The sequence below is a fragment of the Chenopodium album genome, chromosome 22 (assembly GCF_948465745.1).
Source record: "Chenopodium album chromosome 22, dcCheAlbu1.1, whole genome shotgun sequence".
Taxonomy (NCBI): Eukaryota; Viridiplantae; Streptophyta; class Magnoliopsida; order Caryophyllales; family Amaranthaceae; genus Chenopodium; species Chenopodium album.
This window is the reverse complement of record NC_137855.1, coordinates 3,514,412-3,536,040: the sequence shown is the minus strand read 5'-3', so window position 1 is coordinate 3,536,040 and position 21,629 is coordinate 3,514,412. Positions and strand designations below refer to the sequence as shown.

Sequence of the window (21,629 nt, the reverse complement as noted above, 5' to 3'; positions counted from 1 at the left end):
CCTGCAAATATATGTAATCCACTAATCCATACTTCCTCCGTTTTCTTTAGATGCAACACACACTTTTTTACGGTATTTAAGAAATGTGGGGTTCACATGATATAATACACTTTAAAATGGAATGAGTGGTTGTTAGGAGTGTAATTTAGTGGGGCATGTGCTTTAAATAACAGAAATAGTATAGTTTTTTCCTAAAGTAACTTTCTTTTTATAGTGTGTTGCAAGTATTGTGACATTTTCATTTTAGAGAAGTGTTACAAGTAGAAGAAAAAGGAGGAAGTGTATAAATAAAATCTAGTATACTCGAGCGAGCACAATATACATTCACACTTAACTTTAGGTATACTCGGGTCGAAGCTTATAGGCCATAACTAAGCCACGCTAAAGCCAAAAAATCAAATTTGTACATCAACCTCTATTTTTCCAGAAATGGTAAAATGACACAACCCCTTTCTGCTCCCCAGTCAAAAATTGACTAATTTCCACCGCCATTAATGGCGACCTCGAGGCTCATCTCCGGCCATCTCCGCCGCACTCATTTCTCTCTCCTCCGCCCATTCCTACTTTCTCTCTCCTCTTCTCCGCCATTGCCGACCACCTCCGATCACACTCCCTCCTTCTTCTCCCCCTCCACGACGTCGTTTCGTTACTTCTCCTCTCAACCTTCTGACTCCGACTTCACTCACCATCTCAACTCGGTCACTGAATCGGAGCTTCGTAGATTAGGGTTTATCGACGGTTCTCAGATTTCTGATGTTGTTAATCGCCTTCTAGATGATTCTGCTCTTCCGATTCGTTATTTTGTCTCTGCTCTTGATGGTTTTCATGACCTCACTGGTCTTCCTTGGTAATTCGATTAAATTTATAAGAATTTTTGTTTTAATGTTAAAATATCAATTTTGTTGATTAGCATTGGTTAATGTTTATTCAATTTGTAGAATTATGATTGTAATTATGTTTATTGATTTCAATTTGATGGAACTTTATAGTATTGGGTAATTTCTGTGATAAATTATGCATATTATTCATATAAATTGATGTACTTTTATCACTTTGTATATTTTTATTTGTGTTAGTGGATGAAATTTTCATGTTGGGATGAGTATAAGGTATTAAGGTGATGTTCTCTAATGTGCTGAAAACTTGAAATTACAAATTCCAATGGAGTTTATGTTAATTTTCAGACAAATCGTAATAATGGTAATTGTGTTTGTTGTAGTTCGTATTGATGCCTAATGAACATTTGGGTTTATGGCTCATATATATGCTACTCCCTCCGTCCCTAAATTACATTCCTCCTTTCTATTTTTGGTATTCCAAAATTACATTCCTCCTTTCTATTTTTGGTAAGTTTTTTTAGTAAATCAACTCTCTTTTTCTGTTTTACATTTAATGCTTTCTCACTCATCCTTACCTAATCTCACTCATAATCTTTGTGCCAAATTACAATGAATATGATTGGTTAAAAATTTTCAATTAGGAGCATGTGATTGGTCCTTTTTTTTTGCAAAGGATTGATGACATGTCATGAGTAATAACTAATCTATCTTTGTACTTCCCATTGCATTATCTAATTATTGTTATTTGTCTTATTCTTCCCTCCTTAATTCCCGTGTAAATTTCCAAACAAGAATGTAATTTAGGGACGGAGGGAGTACTGAATTTCGACTATCTATCATATTTATTTGTAATTTTGGATTTTTTGGGTAGGTGGGTAGTAATTGCATCATCAACTGTGGCTATGAGGATTACATTATTTCCATGGATAGTGTTGCAGCTTCACAAGATGAAGCAGATTGCTGAGATGCTCCCGAAATGTATGTTATTATTACCTCCGTCATCAACTCATTATATATATGCACTTCTGCAGTTTAGCTCTTTCTGTTGTCAAAGGCAACTTGATTATAGGTTAAAACAGAGTTTTCTGGTTACTCTTTTAAACTTGGAAACAATTGTAGAGTTTACATATTAAATGGCTCCTTTAGTAAAATAAGTTCTAAGGATTTATCGAGACAAGGATCACGTGAGGCAGTGGGAACTTTCTATTCTTATGTATACTCCGTATTATTTTGATAGACAAGGTGGACTATCAACTTCAAACTCCCTGGAATAGTTATTGAGTCCATTTAACTTTGGATAGACGGGGGTACTTGACCAATGTGTGCCTTGTGTTTGGTTCATATGGCTTTGTTTTCAATATTGGCATTGGCCTAACTAATAGCCTGTAGATTGGCTTGCTAAGAGCAATTACATGTCAACTGAAGCTTTTTAGGTGACTCTATAAGTTCAATCAATCAAAGCCTCAATCTCATAAGTGGGGCCGGTTAATATGGACCAAATTTGATTTTTCCGTGTAGTCATCGACATAAATCTTCCTCCTCCATCTCTTATGGTCCAATGCTTCATCCTCATGCAAATCCAGATACCTCATATCCTTCCTAACTCCTTCCAACCAAGTTATTTTCAATCTCCCTCTCCCTTGTTTAAGCCCTCCATGGTCCCACTCTTCGAACCGGTGCACCCTTTGGTCTCCGTCTTACATGCTCAAACCAACGCAAGCGATTTTCTCTTAGTTTATCTGCCTATTTTCTCTTCTATCTCTTAGAGTGCTCCCACACATCCACCTTAACATGTGCATTTCCGTAACCTCCATCTTTTTAATGTGCTTCTTCTTAGAAGCCCAACATTTTGTACCATAGAGCAACACTAATCACAATCCTGTAGAATTTTCCCTTCAACTGTAAGGGAATGCTTCAGTCACATAACACTCCCGTGACCGCTCTCCATTTAAGCCACCCCGACTTAATCCTGTGGGCCACGTCTTGATTGGGGATTTTACTTGCTAGTTGTATATTTAGTAATCAATAATTGTTGAACAAGCTTGCTTATAATCCTGAGCCTTTTATATCAGAGCTGACTGCTGAATGATTTTTTTACAATTGAGAATATTAGTGTTGACCATAGTGCCCTTTTGGGAATTTTCTTTTAATCATTTATTTAGAAATTCTAACTAGCTTGCTTAAGGCACACAATCATTACATACCTTCTGATCGGACAAAATAGGTCTGTAGAAAATTTGGTGCCTTTTTGTCTGTAATTTAATACTTTTTCTTTGATCACCATGCCAAACACTTCATATTGGTTTTTTCATTGTTGCCATGTGAATTTTTGAAGTGCCTCCTCCAATCCCGCCAATTTTCTCAGGAAGAAGTTATGTGGATCAGTTCTTTAATTTTCGGAGGGAAAGACAGGCGCTAGGGTGTCCTTCGTATTTGTGGTTTCTGGCATCGTTTACAGTCCAGGTCAGCTGAAAGTGGTTGTGCTATAGTGTTTTTAGGAAAGTGAATGTTTTTGACATTTTTGCCTGCTTTGCGTTGGTTTGCAGATCCCATGCTTCATCTTATGGATGGCTAGTATCCGGAGAATGTCACTGGATCAGTATCCAGGATTTGATACTGTAAGTCACTGTCAACTTTGAGTTGTGATACATCTTTATGTGATGCTTTGCCCTCTTAATACTCATTTGCTTGTGTTCCAAAGTCTTTTTTTTCCTGCTTGAGGGGGGATGTGGTATTAAATGCCCAAGTGTAGTGGTGGCATATAGCTCAAAGTTTAACTCTTGTATCGATGGTTCCACACTTCCACTCCATCAAGCTTCTTTTGTTCTTACTGCAATTGACATTTAGTATTTATCCTATAAGTTGTGATATTTTTCTTTTTAATTTGCTACTCAATAAGGTTGAAATGTAATTTTCTGCAGGAAGGAATCTTATGGTTTCAGAATTTGACTGAAGTATCAAATGGTCCTTGTGGGCCCATCTTACCTCTACTTATAGCTGGTTTGCATTTTTGTAATATCCAGGTAACGGATATTTCCCTCCCTTCATTCTCAGTTTTTCACTAGTTAAAAAAGATAACTGTGACTTTTAATGATCATATTAATGTTATTAACATCCTTATTAGAATTTACATCTGAAAATCTGTATGGTTGTGTCCCCATTACCAACTTATTAGATAACTGGCTTTTTGTAAATTATCCAAGCGCAATTATTATTTTTGTATTTGCGTCCTGATTGGTAATTCTGGAGTAAAACTTTAGGGTGTTTAATGTTTGGTCCAGCCATCTCTAGGTGGATTATGGGTGACATAATACAGTAGCCTCAATTGTTTTTCTTGTCATGTGCTGAGCTGAGCGAATTTTATTAGGGAAGGATCTAATATATGAATCTTAATCCGGTGCAATTTGCTGCCCTGCCCCTTGCAATTTGAGCCTGGGCTCTAAAGTTGGTCAGTGACTTATTGGTCTCTTGCATTTGAGTATTTGACTAAGCAGAAGATGGTTATTTACTCCCCCCCTCCCAACAATACTCTCTGTTCCTTGTTTGATAACTTCAGGCTTGTTTGGCCTCTATCTCACTGCTGTTTTGGGAAACTTGGGTATTAGACTTTTTGAGAGGCTTGCTTTTGTGCTCTGTTTTATTTGATGTATATTGTTACCATGGGAAGACTTCTTTGCTGAAAGTATAGAATTAAATTTTTTGATGTATATTGTCGTACGTAGCTAATTATTGGCTGCCATTCCAGAAATATCATGTTTTCTTGCTTTCTTCTGTGGGATGGGATCCATGGAAAAGAAAGTCTGGGAAATGAAACTTAAATATCTGTTTAGATAGGCACAAGTTTTTGAATTCTTGGTATGCTGATTGTACTGTGATGGTTTCAGTTTGTTTTGGATTCTATGTCAAGTTTGGACGTGCATAGTCATTTGATTCAAAGGTCTGTATTAATTTCTAAAACTCCTATCTTAGATTCATGTCCATTTAAATTTTAAGGTATTAGGTTTAATAAAACTGTTGTAATAGCACTATGCATCTGCTGGTTAGTGATAGTCATTGCTGCTGCCTATTGATTAGATGAGTCCTGTGAGTGTGGACCAACCATATCTCTGTTTGAGCTAAATTCAGAAAAAGTTTGTATGTCTTATGTACTGCTTATGTATGGCTTTAGACATATGCATTGTAGAGCTGAAGGTGCATCTTTTGAAGTAAAATTAAGGACATTGTTGTTGCATTCATCTTTCAAAATCTGCAACAGTGATCTTCTCTCTGAAATTATGGGATATTGACCATATTGTGAACTTTCTGACTACATTGCCTAAAATCTACAATACTGTCACTCAGGAATCTGAAATATGTAAGGTGGTTTCAGCTATTAGCCTATTACCACCAATCTATTTACATTTTGGTTATTGGAAATTTCCTGTCTCTATTTTATTTTATTTTTATTTTTTCCACTTTAGCTACTGAAATTAGTTAAATCAATTTTATGGACTGAAATCAGTTATGCATTATGACTTCTGAGCCCTTTTTTTATTTTTTTATTTGTCAGATAAATTTTAGGTCCTCTTTTGCTTCAGAAGAAAAAGGAATGCTTCAGTTGTTAGCCAAAGTGAGTGAACATATTTTTATCGATTTCGATGTGTTCTATTTTCTTCTATAGAACTGTATAATATTGTATAGTGCTTTCTTGGAGATGTTGGGGTTTCTTTTATACTGTATATATTGTTTTTATGGATGCAAAAACCTGCCTGGATATGGTACTTGTTAACTTTACATATATACATTTATGGGTTCTCATAAGTATTTTACATCCCTTTGTTTTTTTGTTCCCCTTTTCTTTCTCTGGCTGCAGTTGTACAAGAGGTATTTGGAATTTCTAACATTACCGATGCTATTTGTTGGATTTCATATGCCCCAGGTTAGTTTTCTTATGCAATATTCTGCTGATCCCTGTTTTGACTCTCTATTTCCTCCCGGATCCCATTTTATAAGATATGGTCTTTATATTGAGTGCTTCATATACGAGTATATGACAAAAGGCCAAGAAATAACTAGAAAAAGTTAATAATTTGTTTGTATTGTCTGTTTTAAAAAATTTGAGAAGTGTGCCATTTGAGCTGGCTAAAATTATTTTCGATTGGCTGAATGAATTTTGGAACCTTCTGCGCATTTTGAATAACTTTTTTGTATTCTGAATGTAATTTTATCGCATGAGAATTGTGATGGAGTATTATACTATTAATGTGTTGTTGAGAATGGAATATGTGATTCTTTTTAGTTGTGAACGTTGATGCCTTAGTATTCTATCTCTATTTTCTCATCATAGGATATCAAACTTCTGTAATGTTTACATCCTTTTTTAATATTTCTGTTCATACTGTGTCAATTGTTTTGTCAGGGAAGTCTTGTCTATTGGCTGACCAACAGTTCTCTAAGCCTTATTCAGGTCAGTATGTCCTTTGTTTTCTTTTAGAGAAGAAAAATGTGGGAACTTGTAGCTTTGGTTTGTGATATTTTATTTAATCGCCTGTGCACCTACTTCCTAGTCTCTACGTTAAATAAAGGGAAAAATAATAATTCTTGAAAGTAATGGAAAGAACCCAATAGGGATATTAAGATCTTTAATCTTACACTTTTGGCAGATTTTGCATTCTTAAGTCACGCTTATATCTCATGCTATCTTGTAATCCTTCTTGCTGGCCTCACTTTTGAGCTTGTAGGCTGTGTAACACCAAGTTGGAAATGGGCTATATTGTATATAGTAGCTGATTTGTTTTAAATCATGTCATACAAGAATTGATCCTAATTGTCCATCAGTTCCTTAAATGCACAAGGTTGGCTTGAGTGCTTTTAAGAGGATGCCAGAGGGCTATTTCATTGTTTCCATTGTGGAGCATGACAGCATGTGCCTTCTTGAACTAATTCCACCCCCAGGTGTCATAATAGGAACTGTTTACTGGGCTCTTGGTATTTCTGGTCTTGGAATTATTTGTTATCTTCTGTTTAAAACCATATGCTTCAGGGTGTGAGATCATTTGTCTGCAATTGGCTTCTGTCTTGTCCTAACTTTCCTATTTACAGCTATTTTAACATGGTTTACTTCCTAAATTCTTGAGCTCCCCCTCCTGATAAGCCAGCCTTATTGTAATTATAGTCTGAACTGAATGCATTAAACACTATCACCACCAACCTCCTCTTCCCCATCACACATCCATCTCCAAATACCCGTAGAATGAAAACGAAGCTTATAGACCTATAGTACCATGATTTATTTATAGCTTCTGTATTCTTTTTTTTTTTTTTTTTTTGTTTTTTTGTTTTGGGGTGGGTATCAGTGGCAGAGGCATAGACTGATCACTTAGCTTCAATCGTTGCCATGATGAGGTGCCCCCCTTCTGTATGAACCAGCCTTGCAAACTTATTTTATTGTGTAGGTTACAAAATATTCTCTGATACATAGCTCATTTATTGTGCACTAAATGATACAGAACCTTTGTCTGCAAAACCCTACTATTCGCCAAAGGTTGGGTATACCCTTACCCAGCAAGGGTGAAAATGTGGATGTTGATCATGAAAAGAATGTAAGCGGGTCTGCACTTCTGGATGCTCCAAAAAAACATGGACATGTCTCTGCTTTCAACTTATCCTCTGAACAACTGGTTAATGTGAGTGCATTTCATCATAAACCCTTTAGAATGGTCCCTATATAATATTTATATATATATATATATATATATATATATATATATATATATATATATATATATATATATGAAAAGGCAAAAATTTTTGTGTACACCTGTTTACAATTAAATAAGTATACATTGAACAATATTAGGGTAACTTTTAGCCAATTAAGGGTAACTTTTTGCATTTTTTGGGTAACTTTAAACCTGATACAATTTTAAAATATATAGGCAATGAGATAAGGTTTATAAGGGTAATATAACTATATAATTACTTTCAAGTTTCATTTGCTAAGATTTGATTTTCAGTCATTAAAAAAGTATTACTTTACATCTTTACCAATTAAGTGTATATAACTTTTATTTGTACTGAGCCACTTTATACTTATTGAGGTAACTTTTATACATATTGGGGTAAATTTTGATCATTTAGGGGCAACTTTACAACGGATGTATAATAATTATTGTACACCCGATTTTGTTAAAGAAAATTGTTACATGATAGTCAGATTAGTCACTTCTTGAAGATAATGATTAACTGTACCTTGAACTTGTAGAAAATCATGTGAAATAATTTTTTTTTTCTATTTTAATATTGCAATTTCAAACAGCTTTCAGTTTCCTACTTGTGTGCGGGAAGAGTCAATAGAGCACTTCCGTTGCTGAGGTAATATTATTTTTATTAGTAATTATCTTTGATTGGCCTCATTGCATCTCTCTGATTGCTTAACTGAACTACCTCTTACAATAGACTGGCACTTGACAAGGATCCTGAGTGTTATTCAGCTTTGACTGTAATGGGACAGACTATGCTTCAGCTGAAAGACTACGAAAATGCTGCTGAGTATTTAGAATCTGCTATTTCAAAGGTTCGATTTTGCATGTCTTTGGATGAATGTTTACAACGTGGGTGTGATCCAATTTATGTTTATTAATCCAATTCTTGAAGAGGAAGGCTTGTGTAAATTTAATGTTCTTTTTTAAGTTGCGATCCTGGAAACATTACAGCTACCCATTGCTGCGGTTAATGCTGTAGGGCAAAGACATTTTCTTTTCCTTACTTTTCTTCTTGTCATAGATCTCTCTTGCGAAACCAACTGATGCTGAGTCGATCGATTTTCTCATTCAAGCATCTATGTCAGCTGGCGCTGCTTATTATCGGCAGGTACACCTCCATATTGTGCATCAGTGTATAGGTGCTTAATAGCTGCATCACATACAAGAATGAATTCTGCATATTATGCATAAGTCAATGACATGATGTTCAGTCTACTAGTGACAATGAAATGAGGCACAAGCCAAGTGGAAAGTTCATATATCTGATCTTATTTAATCAACCTAACGAAGAGCAAAGAGCTGTTTGATGACATTAGGTAGTGAATGAAATTGGCATCTCACTCTATCAGACTATCAGAGAGACCTTTCTAACTAGATTTGGGCTAAATTTGCAATTTTCCAGTGGCACTGAATCTCTTTATAAATGTCCTTGTAGCAAGATGCTAACCTACGTTTCCTGACATTTTTTCTAGTGTATGTACTAATCTTTTGGTAGTATGCTAACCTGCTGTTATTATGCTATTCTGATCAGGGGAAAGTAGCTGAGTCTTTTGCTCACTTTGAAAGAATGAAGGACATTGAAGTGCCAGAAGAGGCTATTGTAAAGGAGCGTTATTATGAGGGAATAATGTGTTTTGCCAGGTACGGAGTAGGGTTTTGATTACAGTAGTCTCGCGAATGTAGAAAAGTACAAAAACAAGTTGCTTATATTTATCTTTTCCGATTTCAGTTTCTTACTCAATGAAGGTCGTAAAGAGGAATCTGCCAAATATTTGCGCATGGCCTGTGCCTATGATTCTAAATATAGTGTTTATTTGGAGAACTTAGAAAAAGATATCAATAAAGGTGATAATTTTGTTGCTGACCTTGCCAGCAGCCGGAGAGCTGACTATTGAAACCTACTAGAAGGATACAAAATTTTGTTTAACATTTTTTTCCCTTAATTCTTTATTATACCATGGGAGCAATCTCAGCAGTTTTGAACTTGTATATACATGTAATTTATTATAAGGATCATGATAGGTAGGCACAGAAAGACAGTAAAGTCTGAGATAGATAACAGCAACATGTAATTCTTTTGTATCAATTATACATGATGCGTATTGTGATTTATCTTCCATTCCATTATCTAACTGGAGGTATTTTTTTAGTGTCAAATCTCTCTAATTTTTTACTTGAGGCTTCTCTTAAAAGTTGGAAGAGATTGATGCTTCTTGGATCGATGGACACTGATAAAGTCTACTTCGTGCGTAGTATATGATTTAAAGTTAGTGTTGTGCGTAAAGAAAACAACAAGATGAGACGCGCTAGTTGAGGTGAATAACAAGAAGGAAAAGACAATAGTTTGTTCATATGCGGCTAGTATGGTTGAGTCTTTTCCACAACCTTAAAATTGATTCTATTGTTGAAGTTAATGTGTGTTAGTCACCAGTACTTCAACTACTTTTAACTACTTATGTACCAACCGATTGTGCTTTCGCATGAGTTTTCAATTGATTATTTATGCCTTTAATTAATTTGTCTTTCTTTCCGAAAAGATGATTGTAAAATGTGCACGAGTGTATCTAGAATTATCATGTGAAAATAGTGGCAAAATGTATAGCCTAATCTTATCTGCTAATTGAACTGTTTTAATTTTGGTCACATCATTGATGTGATGTTATCTAATACGGAGTAACAATCCACCTATAAACCTTTTATTTTCATTTTAATTTGTTTGATTTGGAATAGTTTTGTTTCTATTATTACGTACAACTTCATATGTAGTATTAAATTTTCAATGTTAAATCAACCCTTCATAATATGGAGTACTAGAGCTGTTAAAAACTAACCTGATCAGAGAATCCGACCTGAACGGCAATGATCTGAACCCAACCTTTATCCGGAAATTGGGGTGAAACTAGTGACCTGTAACTCAACCTGAACCTGACATGATGTTTATCGACAACCGATTTGATCCAATACTTTTTGACCTGAACCTGAACCTGCACACGACCTGAGAGTAACCATCAACCGATTTAATCCAACCCAATTAGAACCTGTACCCGAACTAGTACCCGACCCAATTAGAACCTATACCTGAGTCATGGAAGGTTTAACAAAATTTATATGCCTTTTGTTCAAGTTATATACTGGTACAAATCTGTAAACCCACAATCCGATTCAGCTTGTATACCTTTTGTTCTCTATTACTCATATATAGGTTTAATAAAATCTTGATAATGCTGATCAAATTATGGAAGGCGTAATTATATAGGTTCAACTTGAGCACATCGATATTTATTGAAATTGGACTAGAACCAAAACCCAACTTAACACTAACGCGAGCTCGTATGTACAATCTATTAACCCACTCAAACCTGACTCACATACAACTCGAACCTGAAATTGAATCTGATCGGAATTTGGCTCGAATTGAACCCGAGAACCCAGCTTTAACCGACAATGAACTGATCCTGTACTCGAACAATGGGGTGGATTATAACCTTCAATTTTGCCACTTTTCGCCACCAGGCCCCAAAACCTCAAAATTTCCTTAAAAAACGTGGATATGTTTATAGCCTTCAATATTGAAACTTTTAGACCTTTTTCGTCCGGAAATAAAAATTACCGAGATGTTTACCATGGTCCTTAATATCCTCCAGAAGTCCAATTGGATCGGTGGAACCATCTAATATGCCCTTAAACAGTCACTTTACCCGTTCGAAACTTGCACTAATTTCGTAAACTCAAGCCTAGCACGGACGTTTATGACAACATATAATGATCATATGTAGTTTCAAACGACATTATATGACCCCGAGATGTATCCGTTAGAACCACAAGGCTTTTCGCCACCAACCCCCAAACCTCAAAATTTCCTCATAAAATGTGGATTACAACCTTCAGTTTGGTAGTTTTTTTTACCTTTTTTCGCCCGGAAATAAAATTTGCCGAGATATTTACCATGGTCCCTAATACCCTCCGGGAGTCCAATTTGGTCTGTGGAACCATCCAATATGCCCTTAAAAAGTCATTTTACCCGTTCGCAACTTGCATTGATTTTGTAAACTCAAGCCTACCACGGACGTTTATGACTACATATAATGCTCATATATGGTTTCAAACAGAATTATATGACCCTGGGATGTATTCCTTAGGATCTCAAGGCTTTACGCCACCGAGCCCAAACCCTCAAAATTTCCACAAAAAGCATGGATTATATCCTTGAATTTTGTAATTTTTTTACTTTTTTTCGCCCCGAAATAAAATTTGCCGAGATGTTTATCATGGTCCCTAATACTCTCCGGAAGTCCAATTAGGTCGGTGAAATCATCCTATTTGCCTTTAAACGGTCATTTTACCCGTTCACAACTTGTATTGATTTCGTAAACTAAAGCCTAAAACGGACGTTTATGACAACATATAATCATCATATATGGTTTCAAACGGCATTATATGACCACGAGACGTATCCCTTAGGGTCTCAAGGCTTTTCGCCACCGGGCTCAAACCCTCAAAATTTCCACAAAAAGCGTGGATTATAGCCTTCAATTTTGTAATTTTTTGACCTTTTTTTGCCCGGAAATAAAATCTTCAGAGATGTTTACCATGGACCCTAATACCCCCCGGGAATCCAATTGGGTCGGTGGAACCATCCAATATGCCCTTAAACGGTCATTTTACCCGTTCACAACTTGTAGTGATTTCATAAATTAAAGCCTACCACGGACGTTAATGACTACATATAATGATCATATATGGTTTGAAACGGTATTATATGACCCCAAGATGTATCACTTAGGGTCTCAAGGCTTTTTGCCACCGCCCCCAAAACCTCAAAAATTCCTCAAAAAGTATGGATTATAGCCTTCAATTTGTTTATTTTTTGACCTTTTTTCGCCCAGATATAAAATTTGCCGAGATGTTTCCCATGGTCCCGAATACCCTCCGGGAGTCCAATTGGATTGATAGAACCATCTAACATGCCCTTAAACAGTCATTTTACCCGTTCGCAACTTGCACTGATTTCGTAAACTTTAGCCTACTACGGACGTTTATGACAACATATATTGATCATATGTGGTTTCAAACAATATCATATGACCCTGAGATGTATATGTTAGAATCTCAAGGCTTTTCGGCACCGAGCCCCAAAACCTCAAAATTTCCTCAAAAAGTGTGGATTGTAGCCTTTAGTTTGGTAATTTTTTTGACCTTCTTTCGCCCGGAAATAACATTTGCCGAGATGTTTACCATGGTCCCTAATACCCTCCGAGAGTCCAATTGGGTCAGTGGAACCATCCAATATGCCCTTAAACGGTCATTTTACCCGTTCATAACTTGTAGTGATTTCGTAAACTAAAGCCTACCACGGACGTTTATGACAACATATAATGATCATATATGGTTTCAAACGGTATTATATGACCCCGAGATTTATCCCTTTGGGTCTCAAGGCTTTTCTCCACCGGGCCCCCTGAACCTTAAAAATTCCTCAAAAAGTGTGGATTATAGCCTTCAATTTTGTAATTTTTTGACCATTTTTCGCCTGAAAATAAAATTTGTCGAGATATTTACCACGTTCCCTAATACCCTCTGGGAGTCCAATTGGATCGGTGGAACCGTCTAATATGCCCTTAAACAGTCATTTTACCCGTTCGCAACTTGTACTAATTTCGTAAACTCAAGCCTACCACAGACGTTTATGACAACAAATAATGATCAGATATGGTTGCAAACGACATTATATGACCCCGAGACGTATCCGTTAGAATCTCAAGGCTTTTCGCCACCAGGCCTTAAAACCTCAGAAATTCCTCAAAAAGTGTGGATTATAGCCTTCAATTTGGTAATTTTTTGACCTTTTTCGCCTGGAAATATAATTTACTGAGATGTTTACCATGGTCCCTATTACCCTTCGGGAGTCCAATTGGATCGGTGGAACCATCTAATATGCCCTTAAACAGTCATTTTTCCCGTTCGCAACTTGCAATGATTTCGTAAACTCAAGCCTACCACGGACGTTTATGACAACATATATTGATCATATGTGGGTTCAAACAATATCATATGACCCTGAGATGTATATGTTAGAATCTCAAGATTTTTCGCCACCGAGCCCCAAAACCTCAAAATTTCCTCAAAAAGTGTGGATTGTAGCCTTTAATTTGGTAATTTTTTGTCCTTCTTTCGCCCAAAAATAAAATTTGCCGAGATGTTTACCATGGTCCCTAATACCCTCCGGGAGTCCAATTGGGTCGGCGGAACCATCCAATATGCCCTTATATGGTCATTTTACCCGTTCACAACATGTATTGATTTCGTAAACTAAAGCCTACCACGGACGTTTATGACTACATATAATGATTATATATGGTTTCAAACGGCATTATATGACCGTGAGATGTATCCCTTAGGGTCTCAAGGCTTTTTGCCACTGAGCCCCAAAACCTAAAAAATTCCCCAAAAATTGTGGATTATAGCCTTCAATTTGGTAATTTTTTGACCTTTTTTCGCCCGAAAATAAATTTGTCGAGATGTTTACCATGGTATGGAATATCCTCCGGGAGTCCAATTGGATCAGTGGAACCATCTAATATGCCTTTAAACGGTCATTTCTCTCGTTCGCAACTTGCACTGATTTCGTAAACTCAAGCTTACCACGGACGTTTATGACAACATATAATGATCATATATGGTTTCAAACGGCATTATCCTCAAGATGTAACCCTTAGAGTCTCAAGGCTTTTCGCCACCGGGCTCCAAAACCTCAAAAATTCCTCAAAATTAAAAGTGTGGATTTAAGCCTTTAATTTGGTAATTTTTTGACCTCTTTTTCATTCGGAAATAAATTTTGCCGAGATATTTACCATGGTCCCGAATACCCTCTGGGAGTCCAATTGGGTCGGTGGAACCATCTAATATGCCCTTAAACAGTCGTTTTACCCGTTCACAACTTGCACCGATTTCGTAAACTCAAGCCTACCACGGACGTTTATGACAACATATAATGAATTTAATAATCATATATGGTTTCAATCGGCATTATATGACCCCGAGATATATCGCCTTAGGGTCTCAAGGCTTTTCGCCACCGGGCCCAAACCCTCAAAATTTCCACAAAAAAGCGTGGATTATAGCCTTCAATTTTGTAATTTTTTTTACCTTCTTTCGCCCGGAAATAAAAATTGCCGAGATGTTTACCATCGTCCCTAGTACCCTCCGGGTGTCCAATTAGGTCGGTGGAACCATCCAATATGCCCTTAAACGGTCATTTTACCCGTTCACAGCTTGCATTTATTTCGTAAACTCAAGCCTACCACGTACCTTGATGACAACATATATATAATGATCATATATGGTTTCAAACGACATTATATAACCTTGAAATATATCCCTTAGGGTCTCAACACGTTTTGCTATTTGGCCCCGAAACCTCAAAATTTCCTTAACCGACTCGAAATTAGTGATGTCAAAAACTGAACCGACTCGAGAACCCGACCTTAACCGACAATGATCTGAATCCACTATGTACTTGAACAATAGGGTGAAACTAGTGACCTGTAACCCGACCTGAACTGATCTAAACCGAAAACCGATTTGATCCAATATTTTTTTACCTGAACCCGAACATGCACCCGACCTGATAGTAACCGTCATCCGATTTAATCCGACCCAAAAACAATCCGAACCCGAATAAATACCCGAGTCATGGAAGGTTTAATAAAATTTTACATACCTTTTATTCAGCTTATATACAGGTATAATTCTGTAAACTCTCAATTCAATTTAATAAAATCTTTTGTTAAACTTATATACCTTTTGCTCTCTATTACTCGTATATAGGTTTAATAAAATCTTGATGATTCTTGATCATATTATGGAAGGCGTAATTATATATTTCAACTTGTCACATCGATATTTATTAGAATTGAATCGATTCAACACTAACCCGAATCCGATTTTACCATCTTGTTAACCCATCCAAACCCGACTCAACACAATCCGAATCTGAAATTGAACCCGTTCTGATTTTAACTCGAATTGAACCCGACCTATATCCGAAAAGGTGAACGGCCCGTTATAACTTGAACTGAAATTGACCCAACCTGAAACTGATCTGAAGCTAGATTGACCCGACATAACCTGATCCTGATTTAACTCGAGACCTAATTTGACCCGACCCAAATCCGACTTGAATACCTGAATTGACAACTCTACGAAGTACTATTGTTTTACAAAAGTTTGTTTTGATAAAATAAAAGATGGGTTATTCTTGAAAATAGTCTACTAGTGTATAAAAGAAAAATACATTTATCTGTTTTGATTTACACGGTTTTTAGAGTTATTCTGTATGTATGAGTAGAAGAAGAACAAATATGAGCAATTTAACACGGAGTAATGGCCATTATATATTCAAAATTTGATTTTGAAACTACTATTTTTTTTTTTTGATCCAGTAATTTCATACTGCCACGTTTATTTAACCACTTTTTTTTTTTTTTTTTTGAGAGATAACCACTTAATTTATGCAATGTAACAATCTTTCTCATTTTTTCCACTTGTGCTATGATATTTGGAAACTTATGTGATCTTTTTGGAAACTATTGTGAGCATTCTGAATCCGGTGATTTCAGATTCAAAATGCCACATTTGTTTAACCACTAAATTTGTGACACGTTGCATTCTTTCTCATTCCTTCCACTTTTGGTATGATGTCAGGGTTTCAATTAGTTGATTCATGTCACTTGATTACTAGTACATGTTAATACAACCAATGTATTCATATCAAATTGTTTTTTCAACAATTTTTTTTCTATTTTCCTGACATGGTTTATGACATGAGATTACAATTAACTAATCAATGTCACATTATTTGTGTCTACAAGTTAATTCACCAATGGGTTCATGTCGCATTTTTTAATAACACATTATTGATTTTGATTTCACTCCTTCCTATTGTTTTTCACATTTCCTCTTAAACAAAATATTATTCATCTTTGGTTTGATCTTCGACCTCGTGCTTGGCATTATAATGGAGAAAAATCATAATGGTGTTTGAAGATTAGTAAGATTGTGTGTCAAAAGTTAGGGTTGAGTAAGGTAAGAATTAAACCAAAAAACCAATTAGAAATTGGCGGTGTTGAAATTGATGGTACAAATTCGAGTGAAGTTAAGAATCAGTTGCAACTAGTGTGATTCTAGTTTCCAATTTTGTAGGACCGAAACCGATGACTAAGGTGGTCCAATAAGCTATTCCATTGAAACTTAAAAAGTCAATCTATTAGAGCATCTCCAATGGCAAGCTACAACGCTTTGTAGCCTGCTTTTCCACATAAATTTCTAAGCTACAACACTTTTTAAGCAACAACTTGTTTCAATGGTAAGCCACAACATATTGTAGTTTGCAAAAAAATAAAGTTTTAAAAAAATAATAGATAATTATACACATGTTCCAATATGAATGGAGATTATTTGTCTCTTTTTCAATCAAGCATGTAGCTTGATTGGGCTACAATTGCTAGCATGTTGCTCAATTTTTTATTCTCCAATGGTAAGCATGTAGCTAGGAAATTTATTTAAATTGCAAGCAAGTCCTTACAATTGAACCATTGGAGATGCTCTTAAAGATAAGATATGCACTTAACTTACAAAGTAATGGAAGAATCAATAATTTTCTTTCTCCAAAAAAACAAGATAGGACAGACGGAAATTGTTGCTTCTAAGGGCCTGTTCTCATTGACTGAACTCAGCTGAACTGAACTGAACTTAACTGAACTCAACTGAACTGAACTCAGCTGAACTGAACTGAAATGAATATTTTATAAGAGAAGGAAATTAGGAGCTGAACTGAACTGAATTGAACTGAAATGAGCTGAACTGAACTGAATTGAACTCAGCTGAACTGAACTGAATTTCAACGTAAGAGAACAAGCCCTAAGTATGTTAATAAACTACAACAAATCTTACTAATGATAATTTGTCCTAAAAAAACCCAAAAAAAAAAAAGAAAAATATTACTAATGATAATCTTGTTGCTTAGTGATTTGCCAAATTGCCAATGCAATTAAGACCAAATTCCGCAGCCTTGATTTTGGTCAAGGAAGTTTCCCATATCCTTGAGACCTTGACTGCATTGTAAGCATCCCTATTCCCTAATCCCTATACCCTAAAACCGTTGTACTAATTTATGTTTGGTTCGTTTTAAATACAATTTTTATTATATCTTTACCTAAAATAAATTTATTTTATCTGAACTTATTTTGTTTAAATTTTCATAGCTTATTTTACCCAAAAAAAAATTTCTTAAAATAAGATACAACAAATAGACGCAACTTTGTTTCTACTTTTATTACACTCTATTTTCAAATGATAATTATGTTTTTAATCTTTGCATAGTTTGCATTGCAACATGTAAGCATTTATATTTTCAAATACGCATTATTAAAAAATCATAAAATATTGACTTTGTAAATCTACAAATTGAGATGATTGAGTCAGATAATATATCACATAAATACTTTTTTCTTATTACAATCAATGTAAAATGAATTCATTTTCATAGAAATTTATAAAATTTTCAAATAAATCAAACAATTAGAAACTAAGAGTTTGTTTTCATTGATTGAACTCAGCTGAACTGAACTGAACTGAAATGAAATGAATATTTTATAAGATAAGGAAATTAGGAGCTGAACTGAACTGAATTTCAACGTATCAGAATAGGCCCGTACGAGTAAATGAGAATCTACCATAACGCTCCATTCGTCCTTTTATTAGAGTTTCATTTCTCCTTATTATGTGAGTAATAAATGTTGGAAATAGTAACAAGAATAACCTTTTTGAGCTTTTAGATCTTTTCCTAACCACTTTAGTAAAGTCATAACTCTCGCCTCACAAAAATAATGAAACATCATACCAACTTTTTCGGCAAATCACCTAAAAGGTGTATAGAATAAAGGCAAGTTTATTTTCCTACCTAGTAAAGTACTATATTTCAATAAAGAGAAATTTAATATAGTGGGTTCAATAATGAAAATAAAATTCCGTGAAAAAAAAAATATTGAAAATTAAATGGTACTAGAAAAATCGAGACTATGTTCTCGAAAAAGAATATGCCAATGATTTTTTTTTTTTTTTTTTTTTTAATGCAACAAGCTTATGTATAGCATTAATTATTTTAATTGCGTGGTCCGATTTTGTTTGTGCTAATAGCAATGTTTACAACTTGCTTAGAAAATTCATGGTTAAGAAGGCAATTGGAATTTAGGATCAACAACATAGGCCAATGTCTTGGATTGCAACCAACGTTGTAAGTTATAACATAGTATTCCCTCTTTTAAATGAAAAGGTAGATTATAGTGATATCAATCAAATTTAGAGATTTTATTAATTTTTTATCTATTTAGTAACAAATACAGGGGTGATATCTCAATTAGACATGGGATAACAATTTTAACATAGTCAACTTTACTACTTCACAACTTTTAAAATTATTATAGCTTAAAGACGAAAATTAGATACATTTAACCTAAACATATGCAAGCAACTAATCCAAGTGATTATATAATAATATGATGGGAGTGAGTAACTTGGTATGATTTTAAGGAAATTTTATCCTTTTGTTGGTATGACTTCGACTCAGCTCGAGATTTTCAAAAGTCGGGCACGCTATAGATATTTAATCATTTGCTACATCACTATAACTTGATAACATCATAAACTTGATAAATTAATGTACTTCAATTATAAGTTGATTTAGTCAAAAAGTGACAAAGACAATAAATTAATCACAACTTACAACACAAAACACCAATTAACAAATTGAAAACCATACAAATAAAGCCAAAACAAATTGAAAGCACCTGAATTTTTTTTTTTTTCCAAATTATATTTATATATAAAATCCAAAGTAACATACATATAATATTTGCACCAAAAAAAAAAAAAAAAAAAAAAAAAGTAAAATTACAATTATACCCTTATTGAACTTTCTTCTTCCTCCATTGTCTAAACAACTCCACCCATAAATTCCATATCCACAAAATACTGACTGAAATTGCTGTTACAATAACACAAATCCAAGAAATCATAACCCAAGTTGGAATAATTCCACTCCCATCTCCTTTAAAATAAGAATACCCCATTTTATACACAAATAATGGCCCTAAAATAACCCTAGCAATAGTATAAATTACATAAAAAGGGAGTGACAAAATAGAGTAAATTTTTTCAGCAAGTTCCGATTCTACCCTTTTTGCATTTGCCAAGGTCCACAGATTTTGCAATAAACTCGTGATTTCAGCCAAAATTAGCAGCACCAAAATGCAGAATCCACCATGAGAAACAAGATAACGGCAAGTTATGAACACGAACAAAGTAGCTAAATGATGCCCAATAAATAACAAATCAGAGGGGTAAAAAATTAGGTAATGGGTCAAATCCATGATGAAATAAGAAATACTGTAGTCAAGGATCATGTTATGGAGAAGGGTATTTTGGGAAAAGAAAGATTGGTGAGAGGAGTTGTTGAGGAGAGAGAAAATAGCGAGGATTGCAGCTGGGGTGCCATGAAAGAGAGAGATGAAGCAGCTAGCACCTTCTGGGCGGAATTTTGGGGGCCAATTTTTGAAGATTATGAAATACCCAGTTAAATAAATTGTAAGAAAAATTGGTAGAAATAGTAGAATTGATGATTGGGTCGGTTGAATTGATAAGGGTTCCATTATTATTTGATTGATTTTGGGTTTTTGATTTTTTGGGGGTTTTTTCTGGGGATTTTGAAATTAGGTTTTTCTGGGGAAATTTTTTGTGGAATTTGAATTTGTTTGAGAAATTTGGTGTGAAATTTGAAGAATTGAAGTTAATGATTTAATGGAAGTGAGGAGGAGAGAGAGAAAGAAAGAGAGAGAGGCGAAGGTGGGTGAGAAGAAGGGGTTTGGGGGTTAAGGAAGGAAGAGTCTAAAACAGAGGAGGAGGGTAATGAACTAATGACTAATGAGACGACTTTATTATTAGGAGGAAAACTTTTGTATACATCCGGTTTTCAGTAATTTACTGTATATCGGGTACACTTTTGTCAGATTTAGTGTCACTTTTGTGAAATTTAGTGTCACTTTTGTCAAATTTATCAATAAAGCATATATAACTCTTATATATGTCACGGTAACTTTTGTGCGTTTTAGTGTAACTTTTGCACATTTTATTGTCACTTTATAACGGATGTTCAGTAATTTACTGAACATCCGTTTTATTTAAAAGTTTGTGCTTTTGTTTACACCCGGTTTTCAGTAATTTACTGTACATCGGGTACACTTTTGTCAGATTTAGTGTCACTTTTGTCAAATTTAGTGTCACTTTTGTCAAATTTATCAATAAAGCATATATAACTCTTATATATGTCACGGTAACTTTTGTGCGTTTTAGTGTAACTTTTGTACATTTTATTGTCACTTTATAACGGATGTTCAGTAATTTACTGAACATCCGTTTTATTTAAAAGTTTGTGTTATTATTATTGATGGGGTTAATGGTGAAAACTAGTTGAAGGATTATTTTTACACCATTAAAGTTTGATTAATATTGAACCTCTTTTAATCATATGAGTATATGACTAAATGAGTTTGATAGAATCAAACTTGTAAGAATAACTTTTGTATACATCCGGTGTACAGTAATTTATTGTACATCGGGGGTCACTTTTTATCAAATTTAGGGTCACTTTTACAATATTTTGAGTAACTTTTATCAATATAGTATAAATACTTCGTAACATTTATTTATGTTAGGGTAACATTTATCCACATTAGGGTGACTTTTGCTTATTTTAGGGGTAACTTTATAACGGATGTACAATATTTATTGTACATCCGATTTATTTAAAAGTTTGTGAACTTGTAATTATTTTTTATTCTTGTCTTTTTTCCTTCCTAATTTTGTCTTTAAGGGATTAGATGATTTTGATAAAAAAAGAACTTTACAAATTCTTATACTTCGTGTGTGGCTAAACTTCACAAATTCTTATATGTAGCTGTCACACGGTGTAGCTAGCCATTATAGGGGTTTA

The 21,629-nt window shown here is 34.7% G+C and overlaps 1 protein-coding gene and 1 pseudogene across 1 annotated transcript; one reads left to right on the top strand and one right to left on the bottom strand.

The window, feature by feature from the left end:
- The first annotated feature begins 370 nt into the window (after nucleotides 1–370).
- LOC145604906 (ALBINO3-like protein 2, chloroplastic) lies at nucleotides 371–9,701 on the top strand. The gene is made up of 14 exons (XM_081660892.1): nucleotides 371–847; nucleotides 1,711–1,817; nucleotides 3,175–3,302; nucleotides 3,386–3,457; nucleotides 3,761–3,862; nucleotides 5,389–5,448; nucleotides 5,692–5,757; nucleotides 6,238–6,285; nucleotides 7,328–7,504; nucleotides 8,137–8,192; nucleotides 8,277–8,394; nucleotides 8,604–8,690; nucleotides 9,114–9,223; nucleotides 9,312–9,701. Exons 1-14 carry the CDS (start codon nucleotides 495–497, stop codon nucleotides 9,475–9,477), a joined length of 1,650 nt encoding a protein of 549 aa, XP_081517018.1. The 5' UTR covers nucleotides 371–494; the 3' UTR covers nucleotides 9,478–9,701.
- A 9,572-nt stretch (nucleotides 9,702–19,273) lies between these two features.
- Nucleotides 19,274–20,525, bottom strand: LOC145605667 (TLC domain-containing protein At5g14285 pseudogene; annotated as a pseudogene).
- Between the last annotated feature and the right edge of the window lie 1,104 nt (nucleotides 20,526–21,629).